This window comes from Staurois parvus, unplaced genomic scaffold (genome assembly GCF_062004578.1).
Source record: "Staurois parvus isolate SC_StPar_1 unplaced genomic scaffold, SC_StPar_1.0 ptg000114l, whole genome shotgun sequence".
Lineage (NCBI taxonomy): Eukaryota > Metazoa > Chordata > Amphibia > Anura > Ranidae > Staurois > Staurois parvus.
Window position 1 is genome coordinate 500710 of NW_028317910.1, and position 21645 is coordinate 522354.

The 21645-nt window shown below is 41.8% G+C and overlaps 1 protein-coding gene and 1 pseudogene across 4 annotated transcripts in view; both read right to left on the reverse strand.

Annotated features, from left to right (window-relative positions):
- Positions 1 to 21645, reverse strand: part of ITPR2 (inositol 1,4,5-trisphosphate receptor type 2) — a 464180-nt gene that overhangs the window by 191925 nt on the left and 250610 nt on the right. For all 4 annotated transcript variants that reach the window (XM_089671685.1, XM_089671684.1, XM_089671687.1 and 1 more), the window contains 6 exons: positions 19582 to 19833; positions 18164 to 18289; positions 14112 to 14240; positions 7915 to 8035; positions 3359 to 3546; positions 2867 to 3009 (listed from right to left, as the gene is read on the reverse strand). In XM_089671685.1, the coding sequence (XP_089527811.1) occupies positions 2867 to 3009; positions 3359 to 3546; positions 7915 to 8035; positions 14112 to 14240; positions 18164 to 18289; positions 19582 to 19833 (959 nt within the window). The remainder of the gene's footprint in view (positions 1 to 2866; positions 3010 to 3358; positions 3547 to 7914; positions 8036 to 14111; positions 14241 to 18163; positions 18290 to 19581; positions 19834 to 21645) is intronic.
- Positions 4411 to 4528, reverse strand: LOC149467346 (U2 spliceosomal RNA; annotated as a pseudogene).

The following is a 21645-nucleotide window of genomic DNA, read 5'->3' on the forward strand; positions in this document are numbered from 1 at the left end:
ATCTAACTATCCTCTCCTGAAATACTCTACACTGCTGCATGACTCTGCTCCTCCCTCCTAACTATTCTCTCCTGAAATACTCTACACTGCTGCATGACTCTGCTCCTCCTTCCATCTAACTATTCTCTCCTGAAATACTCTACACTGCTGCATGACTCTGCTCCTCCCTCCATCTAACTGTTCTCTCTACACTGCTGCATGACTCTGCTCCTCCCTCCTTCTAACTATTCTCTCCTGAAATACTCTACACTGCTGCATGACTCTGCTCTTCCCTCCATCTAACTATTCTCTCCTGAAATACTCTACACTGCTGCATGACTCTGCTCCTCCCTCCTAACTATTCTCTCCTGAAATACTCTACACTGCTGCATGACTCTGCTCTTCCCTCCATCTAACTATTCTCTCCTGAAATACTCTACACTGCTGCATGACTCTGCTCTTCCCTCCATCTAACTATTCTCTCCTGAAATACTCTACACTGCTGCATGACTCTGCTCTTCCCTCCATCTAACTATTCTCTCCTGAAATACTCTACACTGCTGCATGACTCTGCTCTTCCCTCCATCTAACTATTCTCTCCTGAAATACTCTACACTGCTGCATGACTCTGCTCTTCCCTCCATCTAACTATTCTCTCCTGAAATACTCTACACTGCTGCATGACTCTGCTCTTCCCTCCATCTAACTATTCTCTCCTGAAATACTCTACACTGCTGCATGACTCTGCTCCTCCCTCCATCTAACTATTTTCTCCTGAAATACCCTACACTGTTTTCTGCTCCTTCCTGCACCTAGCTCTCTGCTCATGATATACTGTGCACTGCTGGAAGACTCTGCTCCTTCCTCTATCTAAAAACCAAGACACACACCAAAATTTGGCTGGTTTGGCAGGAATTGGCCGAATTTCTGTGCGTGTGCACCATTGTCTCTTCAACTACCAGCTCCTGTCGAATGGTCATGCTGGAAAACCAGCATTCAATCAGCCAATGGCTTCAAGCGCTGATCTGTATATTCTGATGGGGAAGGGAGGAGTCCCCACTGTCAGAATACAATAGAACATTGGGAGAGATCCCTGTTCCTGCATCCTCATCGCTTGTGTTGATGCGGGGGTCTGTCAGATTTTTTTGTTCAACCCAGCGTTACTCTTCTCTCCTGAAATGCTCTATGCTGCTAGAGGATTCTATTCCTTCCTATATTAAACTCTTCTCCCCAGAAATACTATATGCTGCTGAAGGACTCTTCTCCTTTCTCTAACTCTCCTCTCCTAAAATACTCCATAAAAGCATTCCTTGTGACTCCTTACTCTGTCTAAGGCTGGCCATACATGAATCATTTTTTTTTTCATTCAACCAGTAGGTTGAACAAAAAAAAATGAGCTGATTCCCCCATTCACACATTTGAGGTGGATGGGGGAACCCCTCCCACTGAGGTATTATATTCTGACATTGGGGAGCCTTCCCTGGCCTCAGAATACAATGATCAGTGTTGCCAGCTATAGCCAGTGGCACTGATTGTTCATGAAAAACCCGACAGGTTGGTTATACACAAGTGATCAATAGATCGACTTGTGTACAGCCAGCAAGCTCATACATGGATTGAAATTCGGCTGTTGAAACCAGCTGAATTTCAATCCATGTATGGGCAGCTAAATTCTTCTCTCCTGAAAAATTATGCACTGTTGGAGGCAGGGGCGGACTGACCATTTGGAAACTCGGGCACTGCCCGAAGGCCCGGGGTCAGTAGGGGGCCCCATGAGATGCCCCTGGTACCTTTTTCATAGGCTTTTTTGAGTTTGGGCAAGGACACAGGGGCCCCATGATCCCCTATTGCTCGGGGGCCCCATGAGTTGTCAGTCCGCCCCTGGTTGGAGGAATCTGCTCCTTCCTTACTTAGTTCTTCTCTCCTAAAATATCTTTTCTAAAGCTGTCCATAGATGGAACAAAGTTTACTGGTTCAGCAAGGGCCAGCTGAATTTTAAATACATCTATGGCTGCCCAAGTTCAAGAGCAGTTAACCTAGTAATCAACTCCTCTCAAAAGGGACTGTTTGTTGGAAAATTTGTATTTGATCAGCACATGTATCCAATTGGCTGCATCGCTGAGCAGTGTATTCTGATGGTGTGAGAGTCCCACTGTCAGACTAGCACAGTGGGGAGGTTTCCCGCATCCACCTTGATTGTATGGATGGGGAAACCTGTTCAGTTTTTATCAGCTGCCTGGCTGTTAAAAAAAAAAAAAAAAATCCACCTATGGCCACCTTAACTCCCCTCTCCTAACATATTCTGTGCTGCTGGAGGAATCCTTCCTCATCTAAAGTTGGCTATACACTGATCAAAACTTGGCCGGTTCAGCAAGGACAGTCCCCACTTGCAGATGTCAATCGTTTGATCAACTTCTGTTGAAGGAACAGGTTGGAAAACCTGTTCAATGGCTGAATGAAAAAAAAACTAATCAGGTACAGCCAGCTTAACTCTCCTCTCCTGTAATAATCTGCACTGCTGGGGGATTCTGCTCCTTCCCCTATCTAACTCTCCTCTCCTGTAATACTCTATGCTGTCACATGACTCTGTTCCTTTCTCTAACTCTCTTCTCCTAAAATACTTTGCTCTGCTGGAGGACTTGGCATTTTCCTCTATCTACAATATCTCTCCTCTACTGAAATACAATGAGCTGCTGAGTACTCTGCTGTTTCCACTTATTTAAAATCTGCAAGATTTGTATTAGACATCCAATTATTTAAAAATCATGTTGCTAAAGACTTCTATCTTGTAGCCTGTGGAAAAGCAACCAAATGTTCTGTACAAACAAACAATCCCAGCATCACAGATAAAAAGAAATTATCCATCACAAGAAAAGAAAAGACCTACTTAGACATGAAGGCCCCACAGCGGATCCGTGCATCGCTCCCATCGGGAAAGAGAAGTTCGGGGCTGTGAAGAACATCAACAAGGACTGAGAACTCCGCCAACACCATGGAACTAAACTGGTGCTCCAATGAGGCCACAACATCCTGAAAATAGAACAGAAAGTAAGCCCAAATTTTCCACCTAAAATAAAATCACAGATGCATTGCATGACTTATTTATTTTAGATTAAAAAATAAATAAATAAAAAAACCTTAGTTTACCCTAGTCAGCCCTAATTAACTCCTTCTTGCTGATTTTTCTTATTTCTGTTTCTGTAACCATTAATATTTTTAAAAAATGTATTTTTGTTTTCTGTATTAATTTTTAGTGTAGCAATAAAAAGCGCACTTTTTTTAGATGTCTTGATATTTTATATCTTGCATAAAATTAAATCATTTTTGTAAGAAAATATTGTCAATCCCACAGACTTTGGGGCAGCTATATCAAGAGTACCTGCAGTTTCTCAATGATGTTGCGGTAATCCCAGGCTGGACCTCCCAGCATCTCTTTGCGGGGCCCGGTGCGCGCACTCATCCTCCAGCCCATGGCAGCTCTCTGCACCATATTAGTGTGACTCTTCAGGAAAAGCGTGTTCACCTGGCTGTCCAAATCCACTGGAATTGCTATCCCTCGGTTCTTTGCTGGTGGGGAAAACACAAGGAAAACATTTTATCACCAAGTTCTCCAATCATTTTTTTTTTTTTTAACGAAAAACCCATAAGTGAATCACAAAAAACGTGCAAGTGCGAAACACCACACAAAAAAGTGCACTTAGGGGTGTGCTTTGTCCTTCCCTCGAAGGGGATGGACCTCTACCCTGATCCCCCGGGGCACGAAGCTCCTGACAGGAACAAGGTTCCCATTTGGTCCACCTAGCCAAAAGGCCTGGCGGACCACTGTTCCTTGCGGCCAGCCGAAGCCAGCCACACAGTACTTGGCCAGGGGGCTCTCCCGAAGAGAAAACCCCCTAGGGACAGGGGAGGAAGGAACCAAAAGGCCAAACATCCTCCCCTTAGACTTCAGGGTAGGCCCGAGGACCCACACCCTCTATCCTGTGAGGAAATAAAACACACACATAAGAGTGAAAGTGACAAACCTGTGAGAAAAATAAATAAATAAATAAATAAAGTGGTTGTGCAGATTATGCACAGACCAGGCCCTGAGGCCTGTAGCAAAAATTGCTCCAAACTTAGCCAAAAGGCCTGGTCCCGAGGACGCTGTGCAGAAAAAGTGTTTGAACACAGTGACCATGTGCCTTTTCACACGTTGAGGTCCCACACCCAAGTGTTACTAAGAGCACCCCTGAGGCGACCACTCAGGGGGCACTAGGTTCGCAGACTTTCTGCCTTCTTGGCCCCTGGCCAGACAAGGTAGATCCGCTCAAATCAGGAGAAACTGGGCCCCTCCGGTCTTCCAGGGGGAACTACTCCTGGGTCCCAACAGCCTGTGGGTGCCTCGGTTTCTGTTCCAACCTGTACTAGCCGTCAGGACCCCCATCATACCAGCAGGGGTACTATACAACCAGTCATCCCCGCAAAGCTAGAATGACCGTGGAGCACCCCCACTGGACAATGATAAGAACAGATACTACACTTGATCTTAGCCAAAAGGCCGAGAACCAAAGTTCTCCAATCATTAGGACACTGACATAGCACTTTGAAGTGCTAAGCTCCAACCTTTCCTTCAGTTTTGCACAGCTGTACAGGCTCCTCTCCTGTACTGAAATTTCTTAAGTGTGATTTCACTGCACATTGTGAGCTTCGCACAGTGTGCATTAGAAGCTGCAGTAGTGTAGATAGAACCTACAGCAGTGGTTCTTAACCTGGGTTCGATCGAACCCCAGGGGTTCGGTGAGTCAGTCTCGCGGGTTCGGCGGAGGTGAAGACCCACACCCGACTCATATGATTCGTGATGACATGCCCCGCTTGTCCATCATTGGCTGCAGGTGGTCACGCAACATCGCTTAGCCCAGTGGTCGGCAAGCCGCGGCTCGCGAGCCACATGCGGCTCTTTACACGCTTTAATGCGGCTCTTGTGTGCCGGGCGCCCGCTCCCCTCCCTCCTCTCGGGCGGCAGGGACTCTGCAGCGTGATCCAAAAAAAAAAAACAGCCAGGGCAGCGCGCTCAAATGCAATGACTGGCCAGTCTCGCTGCCAGTCATATCCTGATAGCCAGTGATTGGCTGTCAGGATGTGTGTAGGCGGGGCAGCGTGACGAATGTGAGAGGAGCTAGGCTCCTCTCACAGTCCGCCCTGAAGACCGGAACGGCGCGGGAATACGGCGAGAGGAACGCGCGGAGCAAAGGTAAGTGAATTGACACAGGGGGGACTTGGCTTACTACTTGCTACTTACTTACTACTACTATATAAGGGATGAATTAATATGGGGGATGAATTACTATAGGGGGGATGAATTACTATATGGGGGATGAATTACTATGGGGGATGAATTACTATGGGGGATGAATTACTATGGGGGATGAATTACTATGAGGGATGAATTACTATATGGGGGATGAATTACTATGGGGGATGAATTACTATATGGGGGATGAATTACTATGGGGGATGAATTACTATGGGGGATGAATTACTATATGGGGGATGAATTACTATGGGGGATGAATTACTATGGGGGATGAATTACTATATGGAGGATGAATTACTATAGGGGGGATGAATTACTATATGGGGGATGAATTACTATAAAACAGTGGTTCTTAACCTGGGTTCGATCGAACCCCAGGGGTTCAGTGAGTCAGTCTCGCGGGTTCGGCAGAGGTGAAGACCCACACCCGACTCATATGATTCGTGCAGTAAATATTCATTATTATGTTTTTGTGTGAAAATCATGTTTTAATGGTTTTGTTCTTTGTTCTTAACGGTTTTGTTCATTTTGTGCACCTATGTATAAATATATACCTATGTTTTGAATTTTAAAAATCATATTTTATTTTTCCAATTAAGAAGGGTTCGGTGAATGCGCATATGAAACTGGTGGGGTTCAGTACCTCCAACAAGGTTAAGAACCACTGACCTACAGTATGTCCTGGCTGGAGTATGTCCAGCATCATCTAGCCCTCTCCTCCTCAGTATGAATGTCGCTGGTTTGCTACTGTTTATTAATTTGATTTTAGTTCTTTCAATGATGGGGACTCAGCATCACGTGTGTGTTACCTAGGGAATGTGGATGCATATACAACTTTTCTAGGAACACCTACTGCTCCAAACTAACACTTGTCCATCAAGGTATTCTGCCATTTATTTTACTCCTCCCAAAAGTCAGCCTACTGCTTGCATCAGAGCTGAGGGTTCTTGGGTGGGAGTACTGAGGCAGGGTACTGTGATGCATTCAGGTAACCTAAGTACAGCATTTTTCTGGTACCTCCCACCAGACATATTCTGCCTGCACTGTATAGAGAAGCACAGAGACCCAGTGATGACATCACTGGGTCTAAAATAAGGTACTGTATTAATTAAAATAATTAGGTTTTATTTAGGAATGTCATTAGCATGTTGACAAAGCGGAGGGATGAAGCAGGGAACGCAAAATATAAACAGATGAAGAATCAGCTTTAAGGTGTGGGGATGGATAGAGAGAGATTTCCTCTCATTTACTGTTCCTGTTAGAATAGTGAAACCATAAAATAAGTGAGGGAAAATCTATAACAGAGACACAGACAGAAATAGAAATTGGACAGAGATTCTAGCATTCCACTACTCTACAAAACAAAATCATTTTAGAAGAGAACTATTTTAGGGGAGAACTAAAACTTCTGACAATTATATTGTTGTCCATGCCTTCCGGCCCTAGAGAAACTGATCTCCCTTCATATTTTTCATGGGTATCATAGAGAATTAATGGAAAATCTCCCTAGCATAGTCTCATCCCCTCTAACACCACCCCCCCTTCCCCACCCAAAAGAAAAAAATGGCTGGAGTTTTGTTGGTTCAGCCAGCTGGTTGAACAGAAAAACTGAACCAATTTCTCCATCTACACAATCGAGGTGGATGGGGAAACCCTCCCTGCTGTGTCTTTGCATTCTCGCCATCAGAATACAATAATCAGTAGTGCAGCCCATTAGCTGCATGCGCTGATCAAATGCTGGTCGTTCAACAGAAGCCAGTTTAAAGATTGCCTTCTCGTCAACAGACAGGGCCACACATCGAAATTCCATGCTGCTGCAGTGTTCCAGTAGTGGGATGGAGACTTCCTGTCCTGCTCCTGGAACAAAATAAAGTTGGGCTGAACAATGCTCAGCCATTCACAGGAAGCTTTGTGTTTTCTGAATGAATACAAGGCTTCCTTTAATTGGTGGTGCGGTGGTTGACGTCACAATCTCCACTTCAGCCAATCACAGGAAGCCTTGTATTCATTCAAAAAATACAAGGCTTCCTGTAAATGGCTGGGCGAAGCTCAGACAGACCTAGTTTTGTTTTGGAAGAGAAGATAGGAAGTCTGCATCCTGCTGCTGGAACACAGCGTTGTATACTGTACGTTACTGATGCTACATTTCTTTTATGCAGTGCTCACAGCTGATGCACCTGTTAGTAAAATTTGGATCAACTTGGTCCAAACAAACTATTTTAAAGTAACAGAAAGCTAGAATTCAGCTTTAAGGTTTTAAATTGAAGCCAGGCACAATAATATATAACTGCATATTAATCAGCAATGGCAGCATGATTACCAAAAAAATGGAACAGTTAAATAATGTCATGAGGCAGGCTCTTGCAAAACCAATTCTAAAGCATTTGTGTAGCTGTGATGGACAGAAGAATAGGGCATGGAGAGACTGCATGTGTATACACAGCACACAAGGCTCAGTATACAACCTGACAGGTACTCTTTAAGCTCTTTCAGTATTCTTAGAAAAGTGGTGAAAGTTTAGAAGAAGTTTTCCATGAAGAACCCTCGGCTCCTACTGCAATTAAGCACAGACAGAATCCTCATCCATGCGGCCGTCTCCATTCATCAAGGTAAAGTGTTCCTGCAGCTGTTCGCATACTCACCCACTTCTGCCAGTGTTTTTATACACGACTCCACCGAGGATTTCTGAGACGGGTTCGGCCACGTACAGTTGTAAATTCGAAAGGCGGATTGGAGGAGTTGGATGAAGACGGGCTGGTGGGTCTGCGGAGACATAAAGCAAAGAAATACACCATCTGCGCATTAAATCTCAGCGATTACTCTGAAGCATCTCCAATAGCTGCTGGCTGACATGAGGGCGGCCATTTTACAGCTTAAATTATAACCACCTGCAGGATATACAATGCATACCCAGATATATGGGACACTTAAAGTGAAAATACACCTTTTTTCTTAATGGAAAGTATAAAATATGATTTTTGTACTGACCATAAAATACTTTTTTCCATGTTCATTGAAGGGTACAGCGGAAATCTTGATTTCTGACCATTGGGATAGTGAAAAGACAGCATTAGGAAATATTACCCTAATGGTCAGAGATCAAGAATTCCACTGTGCCCCTCAATGAGAAGGGAAAATGATGATTCTAGTGCAGGTAGGTAAATAGCTTAGGGATGAAACACACCTTTGAGAGTATGTGCGGTAATATGCATGTCAATGTAGGCTATGTGCGATCATGCATCACTGTAATTTAGTTGGTTCAGTTGCTGCCATTCATTTTAAATAGCACAGCATCACACTAGGGCAGTGTTTCTCAACTCCAGTCCTCATGGACCCCCAACAGGTCATGTTTTCAGGATTTCCGTTATTTTGCACAGGTGATTTGATCAGTTTCACTGCCTTAGTAATTACCACAGCTGTTTCATCTGAGGGAAATCCTGAAAACATGACCTGTTGGGGGTCCATGAGGACTGGGGTTGAGAAACTGCTCTAGGGTAACACAACTCTAATGTACATGCTTTGCAGAGCACCATGATGCACAGTAACACGCTGTATCAAAAAAAAATGCACAATGTCCACTGTTTGGTCTGTTTCTGTGCATTGGTAGCCTATTCAAAAATAGGCTGCCTTAACACAATGTGAATTGCCACATGACACAATGCGCATTCACATAACACGAAGAAAAGTGTGAATGGGCCCACTGAATGTCAGGCAGTAATAAAATCACAATTTAGTGCACCTCTGTATGCATTAATTAATGGTTAAATTCATTTTTTAATGCAAATAGTGTACCTGTATGTGACTTGCTACCAACCTCTTGACATCACTGTACATCACAGCTCAGACTGGGGGCAGAAGCAGCACAAGCAGTCAGATCAATTGTGCTTCAGTGCACACAAGGGTCATAATAGCAGGAGGTGAGACCAGAGTGATGGAGAATAATCTCATCATTCTGCTCCTCCTCCATTCACTGTCCAGTCGCAGGCTGGGAGAGGGACAAGACTGGTAAGTGTAAGGAGGCAGTCTATTCATTTGAACGGGCTACCTAATGCCAGAAAGCACCAAAAAAAGATGCATGTACCATTTCTGCCAGTAATTCATCACATATCTGTTTGCAAAGGGAGTGGGGGTTCTATTTAGAATGCATAGCACTGTATCTCATGACGTGGTGAAGAACAAATCCCACAATACAAGAAGTATTTCAGATTATCAGACACTAAAAAACTTTTACTATCCAAAAGTAGTTGTTTTTTTTTTTTTGCTCTCTCTTAAACCCTCAGTCTCCTAATTAATCGCTGATAATCAGGAAAAGACTTAACGAGCTTGAGTGAGAATCTGTATTCCTCGAACATGTTTCGAGTCTTGATAGATGTGCCCAGCTGTTCATTAATCGTGCACCGCTCCGTGGTCCTGAATGTATTTAAATATTGCCTGGCTTTTATAAATCACCGATCGGAATGTGAGAACATGGACAATTATGTCTCCTGACAATGATCGGGGAGACGGGAAGAATTTAACTTGGGAATAAAATGAGCAATGGCCTCGGCCCAGGTGTCTGACAGGTGAGAGGAATTAGGGAGGTTCGGGACAGCATTAAGTGATGAGATGCGGGAGAGCAAAGATGTCAGATATCAGCACCACTAGTTAAAAGAATCCTGTGTTAAGGAAGCATGGAGGCTGCTGCTGGTCACCTATGTATCCTTCTGAAAATTCTAGTTGCCTGGCTCTCATGCAGTACCAGTGGCTTAAGTAACTCCTGATACATGGACATGGAACAATAGGCGCCCATTCACACTATGCAATATGTTACAGTGCATTGAAGCTGAACATCAGGCAGATATAAGAGATACAAGTTGGTACTGTAAGTATTTGAATTTGACTGGCTATCAGCCTTTTGCAGCCTACTGTACAGCAAAGACCAGAGTGGGACAGAAAGAAGCAGAATAAGAAGCAAGTCAGTTGTGCCTGCTGATAGGAGGAGAGAGCAGAGTAATAAGAGATGAGCTCAACAGCTTGCTGCTTCTCCTTTCACTGTCCAGCAGGCTGGGGAGTGGACCAAATTGAAAGTGAAACCACAGCAAAGGAAAGTCAGGTCATCTCGTCTTCTAGTCTTGTCTGTGATGTTTGGCAGAGCTGCATAAATCTTGGAACTGGAAAAGTAGAAATGCAAACCTTGTGCCAAGTAAAAAAAAACAAACATTTTTAGTTGTTTGCGTAAAGTTCAGCTTTGAGGAAGACCATTCATTTTGAATGGACTGGCAGCACACCTTAAAGAAGCTATAAAGACTTTTTTTTCTTAAAATAACAAACATCTTATACTTACCTGCTCTGTGTAATGGAATTGCACAGAGCATCTCTGAACCTCCTCTTCTGGGGTCCCCCACCAGTACTTTCAGCTTCTCCTCTTCTGTGTCTACCAACATAGCAAGCCACTTGCTATGGGCAGACATGCAGGCTCACTTCTGGAACCGGCTGTGTGCATCCATAGAAGCACACAGAGTGGCTCGGCAACACCTCCTTCTCACAATATTTGATTGATTGTCTGTCCTGTGAATGCAGGGAGAGGGGAGAGAACCACTACAGGTGGGCACAATGGTGGATCAAGTAAGGCCTCAGGTAAATATTTGGAGGGGGGGGCGGGGGGGGACTATACTGCTACTGGGATATTTTTTTTACCCCAATGCACGGAATATATATCAGGTAAAAAATGTCTTGGCTTTAGAACCAATTTAACAGACCAAAAAATAGATAAGACCCCTTTTTACAGGATAGTAAATCTAAAAGTATTGGAATTGATATGACAGACAGGCAACTTGTATTTTTGAAGTGGGGAAATCAACTGTTGCTTCCATACTTGCTTCAAAACAAAGGCAAGCTTCCTTTAACATCTACCCATAAAACTATAGAATATAAATATATAAACTGCTCATTCACTCAACTAGAATGCAAGTTTAAATCCTATTCCTTGATCATGTACACGTTAAACACACTAAGCTCAATATAAACCTGACAGAGGCTCATTAGATCATACATGCACTCAGCTGTAACTAACCGCACTCAATCACGTTGAACTGCTGGAAAAAACTTACCGCCTTAATAGATATTTTGATTTTGTTCCTGAATCACATTCATATATATTACACACAATGAAAAATAGTCATTTTTTCATAACTGCTTTAACATTTCACAAAATGAAAGCAATAGACTGAAAAGGAACTAGTGACAATATTGTATTAAGAGACATATCCAGGAGACAGAAAGAAGAAAATAACTATTACACCCCAGTCACATTAAAGCCGATACTGAAATCGAATGACTTACAGTGATGTCACACAATTTCAAAATGGGGTGACCTGCCGAATTCCTTGTGATTTGCAAGACATCTGACACAGATGTCTATGCAAATCGCAACAAAAGCATGCACTACTTTAGAAATCGGTGCGGCTCCGACCAAGTAATAGCGGACAATAGGGTGCGACTTGGCATACAAATTGCAAGTCGCCTGGCATGCAAATCACATTCAAAATCGCACCCGATGTGACCGGGGGCTTAGGGTCTGTTCACACTATAGAAACGCAGTCCAGATGCGTTTCGGATGCATTTCTGCATGCGTGTTTGTGGTGTGTTCCAGGGCGTTTTGGACGCATTCTCATTCATATTTTCCCCCTCTCTTTTTCTTCAATTTAAATAGGGACATGTGAGTTCCAGTGCGTTGTTGGTGTGTTCCAGTGCGTTTATGTGTTTTACCGCATTCCAGTACAGTTCTGTGCAGGAAAAATGCAGTCTGTTCTACTTTTTTGTCTGTATCCAGAACGCACTGCAACTGCAAGCACTGATGTGAAATATGACATTGAAAACCATATAACCTACTTTCTGGGTGTTTTTGATGCAGAAAAAAAGCACAATGAAATGCATGTAGTGTGAACTGGCCCTTAAAGGAAACTTGCACCTGATTCCAGACACAGCCTCACTAAGACCCCACTATTAGTTTAACCACGTGAGGATTCTGAACGTAAAACATACTTTCTAAAAAACTTCAACAAACTTTTTAGGAAGCATCTCTTATGTCCAGCTCCTCTCCCACTGCTGTCTCTGCCCGCTACTATTGCTGGCAACTGCTTTCTATTACAAAGTAGGAGTGGCTATAAAAATGCAGCCACCCATGTGTAAAATGACACTTGCAGGCAGCCTGCATGTGCCACTGAGTAAATACAATGGGTTTGATTTACTAAAACTGGAGAGTGCAAAATGTGGTGCCAATTAGGTTCTAACTTCAGCTTGTTCATTTAAGCTTTGACAAAAAATCCTGGAATTTGATTGGCTTGTATGCAGAACTACATCAGATTTTGCAAGCTCCAGTTTTAGTAGATCAACCCCAAGGTATCAATGTATTCTTGAACTGTATTTACTATTTCATTCATCTGTAGATCAAAAGTGTGAATTTTGATCTGCACATGACCACTTAAAAAATGTACAAATAAATAACGTAATTTAAAATAAAATGTATTACACTTTAACCCCTAATAATCCTGTTTGTATTTCTATTTTTTTAAATCATTAATATTTAAGTTTTGATTTTTTTTTCACTGTGGCAAAACAAGAAAGTGTGTAAAATGTAAAAAAACAAAATTTGTTCATTTAAAATAACTTTGTAATGTTTTGTACAGTATACCGTATTTTTCGCTCCATAAGACGCACTTTTTCCAACAAAAAAATGGGGGAAAATGTCTGTGCGTCGTGTGGAGTGAATATAGAGTGGCCGTCCCAGTATTCCCGCCGCCACCCGCCATGTTAGAATACCGGGCTGGCCGCTCGGCACCATTGTGGAGAAGAACCCACTCCTCCATCTTACTTGTTCCTCTGTCCAGCGGTGTCCTGCTTCCATCGGCCATCTTCTCTACCTCGCACTGGCATCTTCAGTGTGGGCATCCGGCTGTGACAGCTAGCAGCTTCACAGCTGGGTGCCCACTGCGCATGCGCGAGAAGCGCTGCGCTTGTCACGCGTCACACAAGACTGCAGGGAGGGGGGGGAACTCCCCCAAAGGTCCGCAGTCTCTGGTCATCTCATGTACTATGTCTGCAGTCTCTGGTCATCTCCTGTACTGTGTCCGCAGTCTTTGGTCATCTCCTGTACTGTGTCCACAGTCTCTGGTCATCTCATGTACTGTGTCCACAGTCTCTGGTCATCTCCTGTACTGTGTCCGCAGTCTCTGCTCATCTCCTGTACTATGTCCGCAGTCTCTGGCCATCTCCTGTACTGTCCGCAGTCTCTGGTCATCTCCTGTACTATGTCCACAGTCTCTGGTCATCTCCTGTACTATGTCCGCAGTCTCTGGTCATCTCCTGTACTATGTCCGCAGTCTCTGGTCATTTCCTGTACTATGTCTGCAATACATTGGTTCAAAATTTTTTATCTTGTTTTCTTCCTCTAAAATCTAGGTGTGTCTTATGGTCAGGTGCATCTTATGGAGCAGAAAAAATATGGTTATTTTAAAGTGATTTTAACTGAAACAACTTGAATAAAACATATATTTTTAATGTACAGTAAATGTTTTTAAACACTTGGGAAAGGCACAATATTTAAATATTTAAGTAATTTTGTCTATAGATTCTAGAATATAAAATAATTTTTGGAAAGCAATATTGCCAAAAGAAACCTGCCCCCCCCAAAAAAAAAAACCCTTAAATTACTTTGTTATCTTACGTAATGACAAAGTTATCACCAAATAAACAGGCCCATGGTAGAAATGTAAAACCTGCTTTGACCGAAAGGCATATACGTGTATGAGAGCTGAAGTGGCAAACCGATTAATGGACAGTTATTTTAATCCCCTCTCACCTGAAGACTAGTACTGTTATCTGAGAAGGGGGAGTTAAAAAATCCACTGACGATGTTCATGACGGCCTCAGTGACGTACTTCTCTAGAGCCGTGTCTGCGTGTTTCCGATCCGTGGTTGTGTTACAGACCTTTAATGAAAAAAAAAATACAAGGTACACACAATAAAACAAAGTGCAAAGAGTCTCTACTGGTCCAATAAGATACAATAAAAAAAACTTCACCCTAAACTAATTTTAAAATTGATTCACGAATACAATATGTTGCTTTATTTTGGCTACAGTAATTAAGGGGTAAAACTGAACTCTGGGAATTATTCAAAATGCACCCTTGCAGTGCCGCCCCCCCCCCCCCCCCCCCCACACACACACACACACACACACACACATCACCACGCACTGAAAGAGCTAACTGCTCACTAAGTCCTCATGCACACTTGACTTTTTACAGCGGCTGTTTGTGGCTTTTGATGGGTTTTTTTTTACAGCTAGTAAACCCCCCAGCATGTTATCCTATGTGTCCATGCACACATAGACTGTAAGCAACGTTTTTTGGCAGGGATGTTTTTTGCCTGGAAAAAAACCCCAAAACTAGTGGGTTTCTAGATGAGTTTTTTAGCTGTAAAAATGCTCTAACGCTGAAAAACGTGGTAAAACGCGGTGAACAGCTGTTTTTGGACTTTTTTTGGTAAAAAAAACACGGAAAAATGCGGGAAACCACTGCTAAAAGCTAATGCAAAAACTCTTAAAAAAGCTGGGAAATCAAGTTTTTAACGCGTCTTGACACAGCTAACGTTACCAGCGTTCTCAAAACGTCCAGTGTGCATGAGGACTAAGTCTTGGGGGAATTCAGCACTCTTCTCCTCTAGGAGATGGGAGTAGGCTCCACAGCCTCCGTGTTGTGTACAATGCAAGGCTATAAACCCTGCATTGTACCTCAAGGAAGCTGAAGTATAGCTGCTGCCGGCAGCATCTAAGAGCGCTGCTCTTAGGTTGCACAGATTAAGAGAGCCTGCTAGAGCGGGTGATGTGGCAAGTATTCTGTCCATATTCTCTCCATATTCATACGCACCCTAGACTTAACAAGCAGTTACCATTGACTGTGTGGAAGAGTCCTGACACAAAGCATTCTATTAAAATAAGATGCCATGGAGCCTATCAGAGTGATGCTAACTTGCGGTCAGTCATAATGACTTCAAGCAATCTGCAAGCGGTTTATAAAAAAATAAACTTGATTTATCTCATAAGTGCTGCCAGGCTGATGACACAAACAGAGAATAGATAAGTTCAGAAGTAAAACATTTCTTCATTTCAGATTGATTCACTGAATTACTCATTTTTTTTTCATTGTACACTGTGTGCACAATTATTAGGCAAGTTGTATTTTTGAGGATTCATTTCATTATTGGACAACTACAATGTTCTCGGTCAATCAAAAATGTTAATAAACCTCAAACCCGAATATTTAAAGAAAGTAAAAATTAGGTTTTGGCTTTCTTAGGAGAATCTATGTGTGCACAATTATTGGGCCACTATTAGTGTGCAGAATTATTATGCAACTAAATGAAAAAATGAAAATTTTCCTATCTCACTTGTTTATTTTCATCTGTTAAAAGTGAGAATAATAAACTCAAAATTTACAAATAAACATTTCTGACATTTAAAGAAAAAAAAAAATCAGTGACCAATATAGCCACCCTTCTTTTCAATAACACTCATAAGCCTTCCTTTCATGAACTCTGTCAGTTGCTTGATCTGTTGACAATCAATTTTATGTGCACCAGCAACCACAGCCTCCCAGCCATTGTTCAGAGAGGTGTACTGTTTTTCTTCACCGTAAATCTCCCATTTAAGAAGAGCCCATAAGTTCTCAATAGGGTTTAGGTCAGGTGAGGAAGGGGGCCATGTGATTATTGTTTCATCTTTAAGGCCCTCACAGGCTATCCACATAGTGGAGTACTTTGATGCATGCTATGGAGCATTGTCCTGCATAAATATCAGTCTTTTTGAAAGATGGGAGACTTTTTCCTGTACCATTGCTTGAAGAAACTGTCTTCTAAAACTGTCAGTAGTTTTGGGAGCTGATTTTGAGTCCAGCTTCAACTCGAATAAGGTCCAACTTGCTCATTTTTAATACCAGCTCATCCCAGAACCCCACCTCCACTCACTTTGCTGGTGTCTGAGTCGATGTGGAGCTCTGTGCCCATTACTGATCCAGCCACAGGCCCATCCATCTGCTCCGTCATGAGTCACTCTCATCCCACCAGTCCATAAAACCTTTGAAAAATCTGTCTTCAGATATTTATTAGCAGTCTTGACGTTTCAACTTATGTGTCTTGTTCAGCAGTGGTTGGGTTTCAGCCCTCCTTACCTTGGCCATGTCTCTCAGCACTGAACACCTTGTACTTCTGGGCACTCCAGGTAGGTTGCAGGTCTGGAATATGACAGCACTGGAGGATAATGGGTTCCTGGTAGCTTCACAATTGATTCTTCTGAAATCATTGGCAGTTAATTAGATTTTTTCTTTGTTCTCAACACGTTTATTGTGACCTGGTGACTATGTTCAACAAAACGTTTGATGGTTCTGTGATCATGCCCCAATTTCCTAGCAATTTCAAGAGTTCTGAATCCCTCTGAAAGACTTTTTACAATTGTTGACTTTTCAGAGTCAGTTAAATCTCTTTTTTGGGCCATTTTCCTGAGGAAAAGAAGCTGCCTAATAATGCACACGTTGATATAGGATGTTGATCTCCTTAGGCCACACCCTCCTTCATTACACAAATACACATCACCTGATATGCTTAAATCCAATAGGCATTCACGTTTATACAGCTTGGAGTTGGACATTTTATCCATAAAAATGATGATTTGGTCAAAATAATCACTTGCCTAATAATTGTGCACACAGTGTATTCGTAGCAAAATTTGCTTTGTTTAGTTTTGTTTCTTCATTTTCGATTCTAATTTTTCCAATGGATTCAAAGTATTTGAATTGAAAATACTGAATTGATCCAAATTCATTGTGAAGAATAGCTGGTTCTATTCTATTCGAAATTTGAATTTCAGAAGACGGTTATATTCTATTTTATTCTACCATATTCTTTTTCTATTCTATTGTTTTCTATTCTATTCTTTTCCTATACTTTCTATTTTTATTTTCTATTCTATTCTGTTTTACTCTTCTCTTTTCTATTGTTTTATTCTATTCTTTTCTAAATAAAATTTCGGAAGATGGCTATATTTCTTCTATTTTCTTCTATTCGTTTTCTATTCTATATTTCATTTATTTTCTATTCTGCTTTATTCTATTCTTTCCTAAATTAAAATTTTGGAAGATGGCTATTTTCCTTCTATTTTATTCTATCCTATTACTTTTTTTCTACCAATTTTATTCTTTTCTATTCCTTTATTTTTTATTCTTTTCTGTATTACTCTATCCTTTTCTAGTCTATTACTTTATATTCTATTCTGTTTTACTCTGTACTTTTTTCTATTCTATTCTGTTTTATTCTATTTTATTGTTTTCAAAATTTGAATTTCGGAAGACGGCTATATTCTATTTTATTCTATTCAAATATATTCAGTTTTTTTCTATTCTATTCTTTTCTATTCCTTTACTTTCTATTGTATGCTGTTATATTCTATTCTGTTTTATTCTGTTCTATTCTTTTCGGAATTTGAATTTCGGCAGACGGCTGTATGCTAACACTAATACACATAGTCTTTAAGGAAACCGGCAATAGCCAGCAATATGTTTGAATTTAAAATTTGTTTTAGAATTTGATTTAGTTTATTAAATTCAGTTCAAATTTGATTTGAATTTTAGATGAAATTTTGTTTTGTTATTTCGGATTCATTTAAATTTGTTACTATTGTAATTTGGAAATTCAGTTACATCCGAATCTAATAATAACAAAAATGTCATCCGAATTTCGATTGGAACGAAACAAACCGAGAACTGTATCAGTGCTGTGTATATTTAGGCAGTTAAGCTTAGTTGCATTTGGACAGTGAAGTGTCAGTGCTCTTTAGCTTGTAAAAACGGTGTAACTCACTCTCGCCATATCCACGAGGAAATTCTCAAATAATTTCCAGATATGGTTGCTGGTGTAAATCTCTTTCATCTCCACCTCAGTGTCCACGTAACAGTGGTTGACAAAGTTGACATAAGCGATTTTGACCTAGGAAGAGAGGACAATAAGTGGGCACAACACCACAGATATGTCGCTTACTTTGAAACTGAGATCTTAAAGGCCAGTTGAAGTCTAACAACTTTTTATCCCCACCAACACACCCTCCCCCCCCACCCCAAACACACGCAGCTAAATTTGCTGCTTCTTAAGCCTCATACACAGATCACAAGCGTTGTTAGTACAGCACTCTTCTGCTGTGCTATTGTGTTCTGATAGGGGACTGTCCTCCTGCCAGAACACACTGGTTAGCGCTCGCCAGATCTTTTTCGGTCATGCCTCTTTGACAGAAGCTGGGCAAACGTGCATACAGGCCGAATGTCAGACGGTTTCTGTTGAACCGACTGATACCGTCCGATGTTTGGCCTCTGTGTACTTAGCTTAAGGCTCCATTCACATTTGTGCGACTTCAAAATTGTGCGATTTTTATTGCAACTTGATGTGACGTTGTCGTGACTTGATGCGACTTTGGATGAGTGTGACTTTGGTGCAACTTTAGTTTTGACCATGGATGATTGTTTCTACTGTACAACGTCGCATACAAATCGCATGTATATCATTCAGGTGAGACTTTCATGCAACTTTGAAGGGTTTACATTGAAGTCAGACCAAAGTAGTGCAGGAACTACTTTCAGTTGCTGCGACTTGAAGTTGCACAGATATGAATGGAACTAATTGGGAAACATGGGGTGCAACTTATCATGTGACTTTGGACCCCAAAGTCACATTACAAGCCGCACTCGTGGGAATGGGCTCTAGCTCTCATACCACAGTGCCCCTCATCACTAGTGTACTTACACAGACTTGTAGTCCAGAAGAAAGGTTAATAGATTACAGAGTGCACTGAGGAGAGGGGTCAAACTCTGGTGCACCTGACAACTACAGTAACAGGAAAGTGAATCAAATCAATCAGTAGTCTATCTAACAGTATCTCTATTTCTAGGTTTTACCAAACATAACCCATGTTAGGAAAACACTTTTCTATATACTGATTCTAGATGGAAGGTGACTGCCTACTAGAAACATGTATATAAACTCCACATAAAGTTTATCACTGATGGGAACTGATTACCAGTGCTGCAAGGTAGCAAACATCTGTTGTATACCACCATGCAGTGGCAAATAGGACTGTTCTTCTACAGGGAATCTGAAGCCATATAAATCACGCAAAGGACTGAATAGTTAGCCAGCCAGTAGGCTAAATCCTCAGTCAACCACCAAAATGGTTGCCATTGTGCTCTGGTCAATGTTAATGTTTTAAATGGAGGACAATTATGGCCTACCTCTGGAATACAGTCATCATGTGTCACCACCCGGACAATGTCATCCAGGGGCAGGAGAGAGTTGCACTTGATTTCAGTGTAGACATTCTTGCCCTCCGTACAGGCTGCCAGGAGCTCCACCAGGGTGATGTGATATGCCAGGGGCCCGCTCTCGTCTGCACGGTCTCGCTCAGAGCACATCATCTGGAGGAGGATGGGGAATGAGGCCCGGTCATTGTAGAAGATAAGCACATCTTCCCCGCCATTGATGAGCTGAAATAAAGATCAATTCCAAGAATGGTTGGTGTTAGCTAACAACTGATAAGCTAGCTGTTCCACTTAATTTGTAATCAAAGTTAACCATAATTTATAGATGATGTCAGTGTTTTTACACGTTGGTCAGTTGTGTGTAACTATCACAAACTTTGCAATTACTCTGGTTTCCTCCGACACTCCAAAGACATGCTGGTAGGTTAATTGGCTCCTGTCTAAATTGGACCTAGTATGTGTATGTATGAATGTAAGTTAGGGACCTTAGATTGTACACCTCTTGAGGGTTAGGGACTGATGTGAATGTACAATATATATATAAAGTGCTGCGTAAATTGATGGCACTATAAAAGTACCAGAAATAAATATCCAAGTATAACCTATGCTATTAAATGTTCAGTAATCTCTTCAGTAGTTTTCAGCTTTGGGATAACTGTACTGGTATCTTTAGGCATAGGAAGAGTTGTTTTTTGATACAGAGTTTCCCAGTGCAGGATAAGTCAGTTTGTAAGCATAAGGTTTAGGTTACATAGCGGAGGGTTAGGGTGAGGGTTACAGGGACGGTTAATGTTAGGGTTACAGGAAAACTTGTTGTTAGGGTTAGTGTTAAGGTTACAGAGAGTGTTGGTGTTTGGGTTACAAAAAGAGTTTGTGTTAGTATTACAAGAAGGGTTAGTGTTAGGGTTACAGGGAGCATTAGTATGGCAAGAAGGGTTAGTGTTAGGGTTACAGAGAGCATTAGTATGACAAGAAGGGTTAGTGTTAGGGTTACAGGGAGAGTTAATGTAAGGGTTACAGGGATGGTGAGTGTTAGTATTACACAGAAAGTTGGGGTTACAGGGAGTGTTAGGGTTAATGTTCACTTTACAGAGAGGGTTAATGTTAGGGTTGAAGGGAGGTTTAATGTTAGGGTTTCAGGGAGGGGTTAATGTTAAGGTTATAGATAGGGTTGGTGTTAGTATTACACAGAAGATTAGGAAGCAGGCTTAGTGTTAAGTGTTATAGGGAGGGTTAGCATTTGTTTTACAGACAGTCTGGTGTTAGGATTACAGGAAGGGTTAGTGTTTGGGTTTGGGGGAAGGTTAGTGTTGGGGTTACTGGGAGGAATAGTGTTAGGATAACAGAAAGAGTTAGTGTTTGAGTTACAGGAAGGGTTAGTGTTTGGATTTGGGGGAAGGTTAGTGTTGGGGTTACTGGGAGGATTAGTGTTCGGATAACAGGAAGGGTTGGTGTTTGGGTTTGGGGGAAGGTTAGTGTTGGGGTTACTGGGAGGATTAATGTACTGGCTACAGGAAGGGTGATTGTTAGTATTATACAAAAGGTGAGGGTTACAAGGAGGGTTAGTGTTAGATTTAAAGAAGGAAGAATTAGCATTCCGTTCACAGGGAGGGTTAGTGCTACTATTACAGAGAAGATTAGGGTTATGGGGAAGGTTAGTGTTAGCATTATAGGGGGTATTAGTAATATAGGGAGGATTAGCATTCGGTCTAAAGGGAGGGTTAGAGTTTGGGTTACCAAGAGGGTATGTGTTTCAGTTACCAGGAGGGTTAATGTTCGAATTACATGGAGGGTTAGTTCTAGGGTACAGGGAGGCTTAGTGTTTGGGTTACAAGGATTGGTAATGTTCAGGTTACAAGGACTGTTAATGTTTGGGTTACAGAAATTGTTAAAGTTTGGATTACAACAAGGGTTAATGATAGGGTACAGGAAGGGTTAATGTTTGGATTTTAGAGAAAGTTAGTGATAGTATTTTACATAAAATGAGGGTTACAGGGAGGATTAGGGTTAAAGAATGAGTTAGTATTAGAATTACAT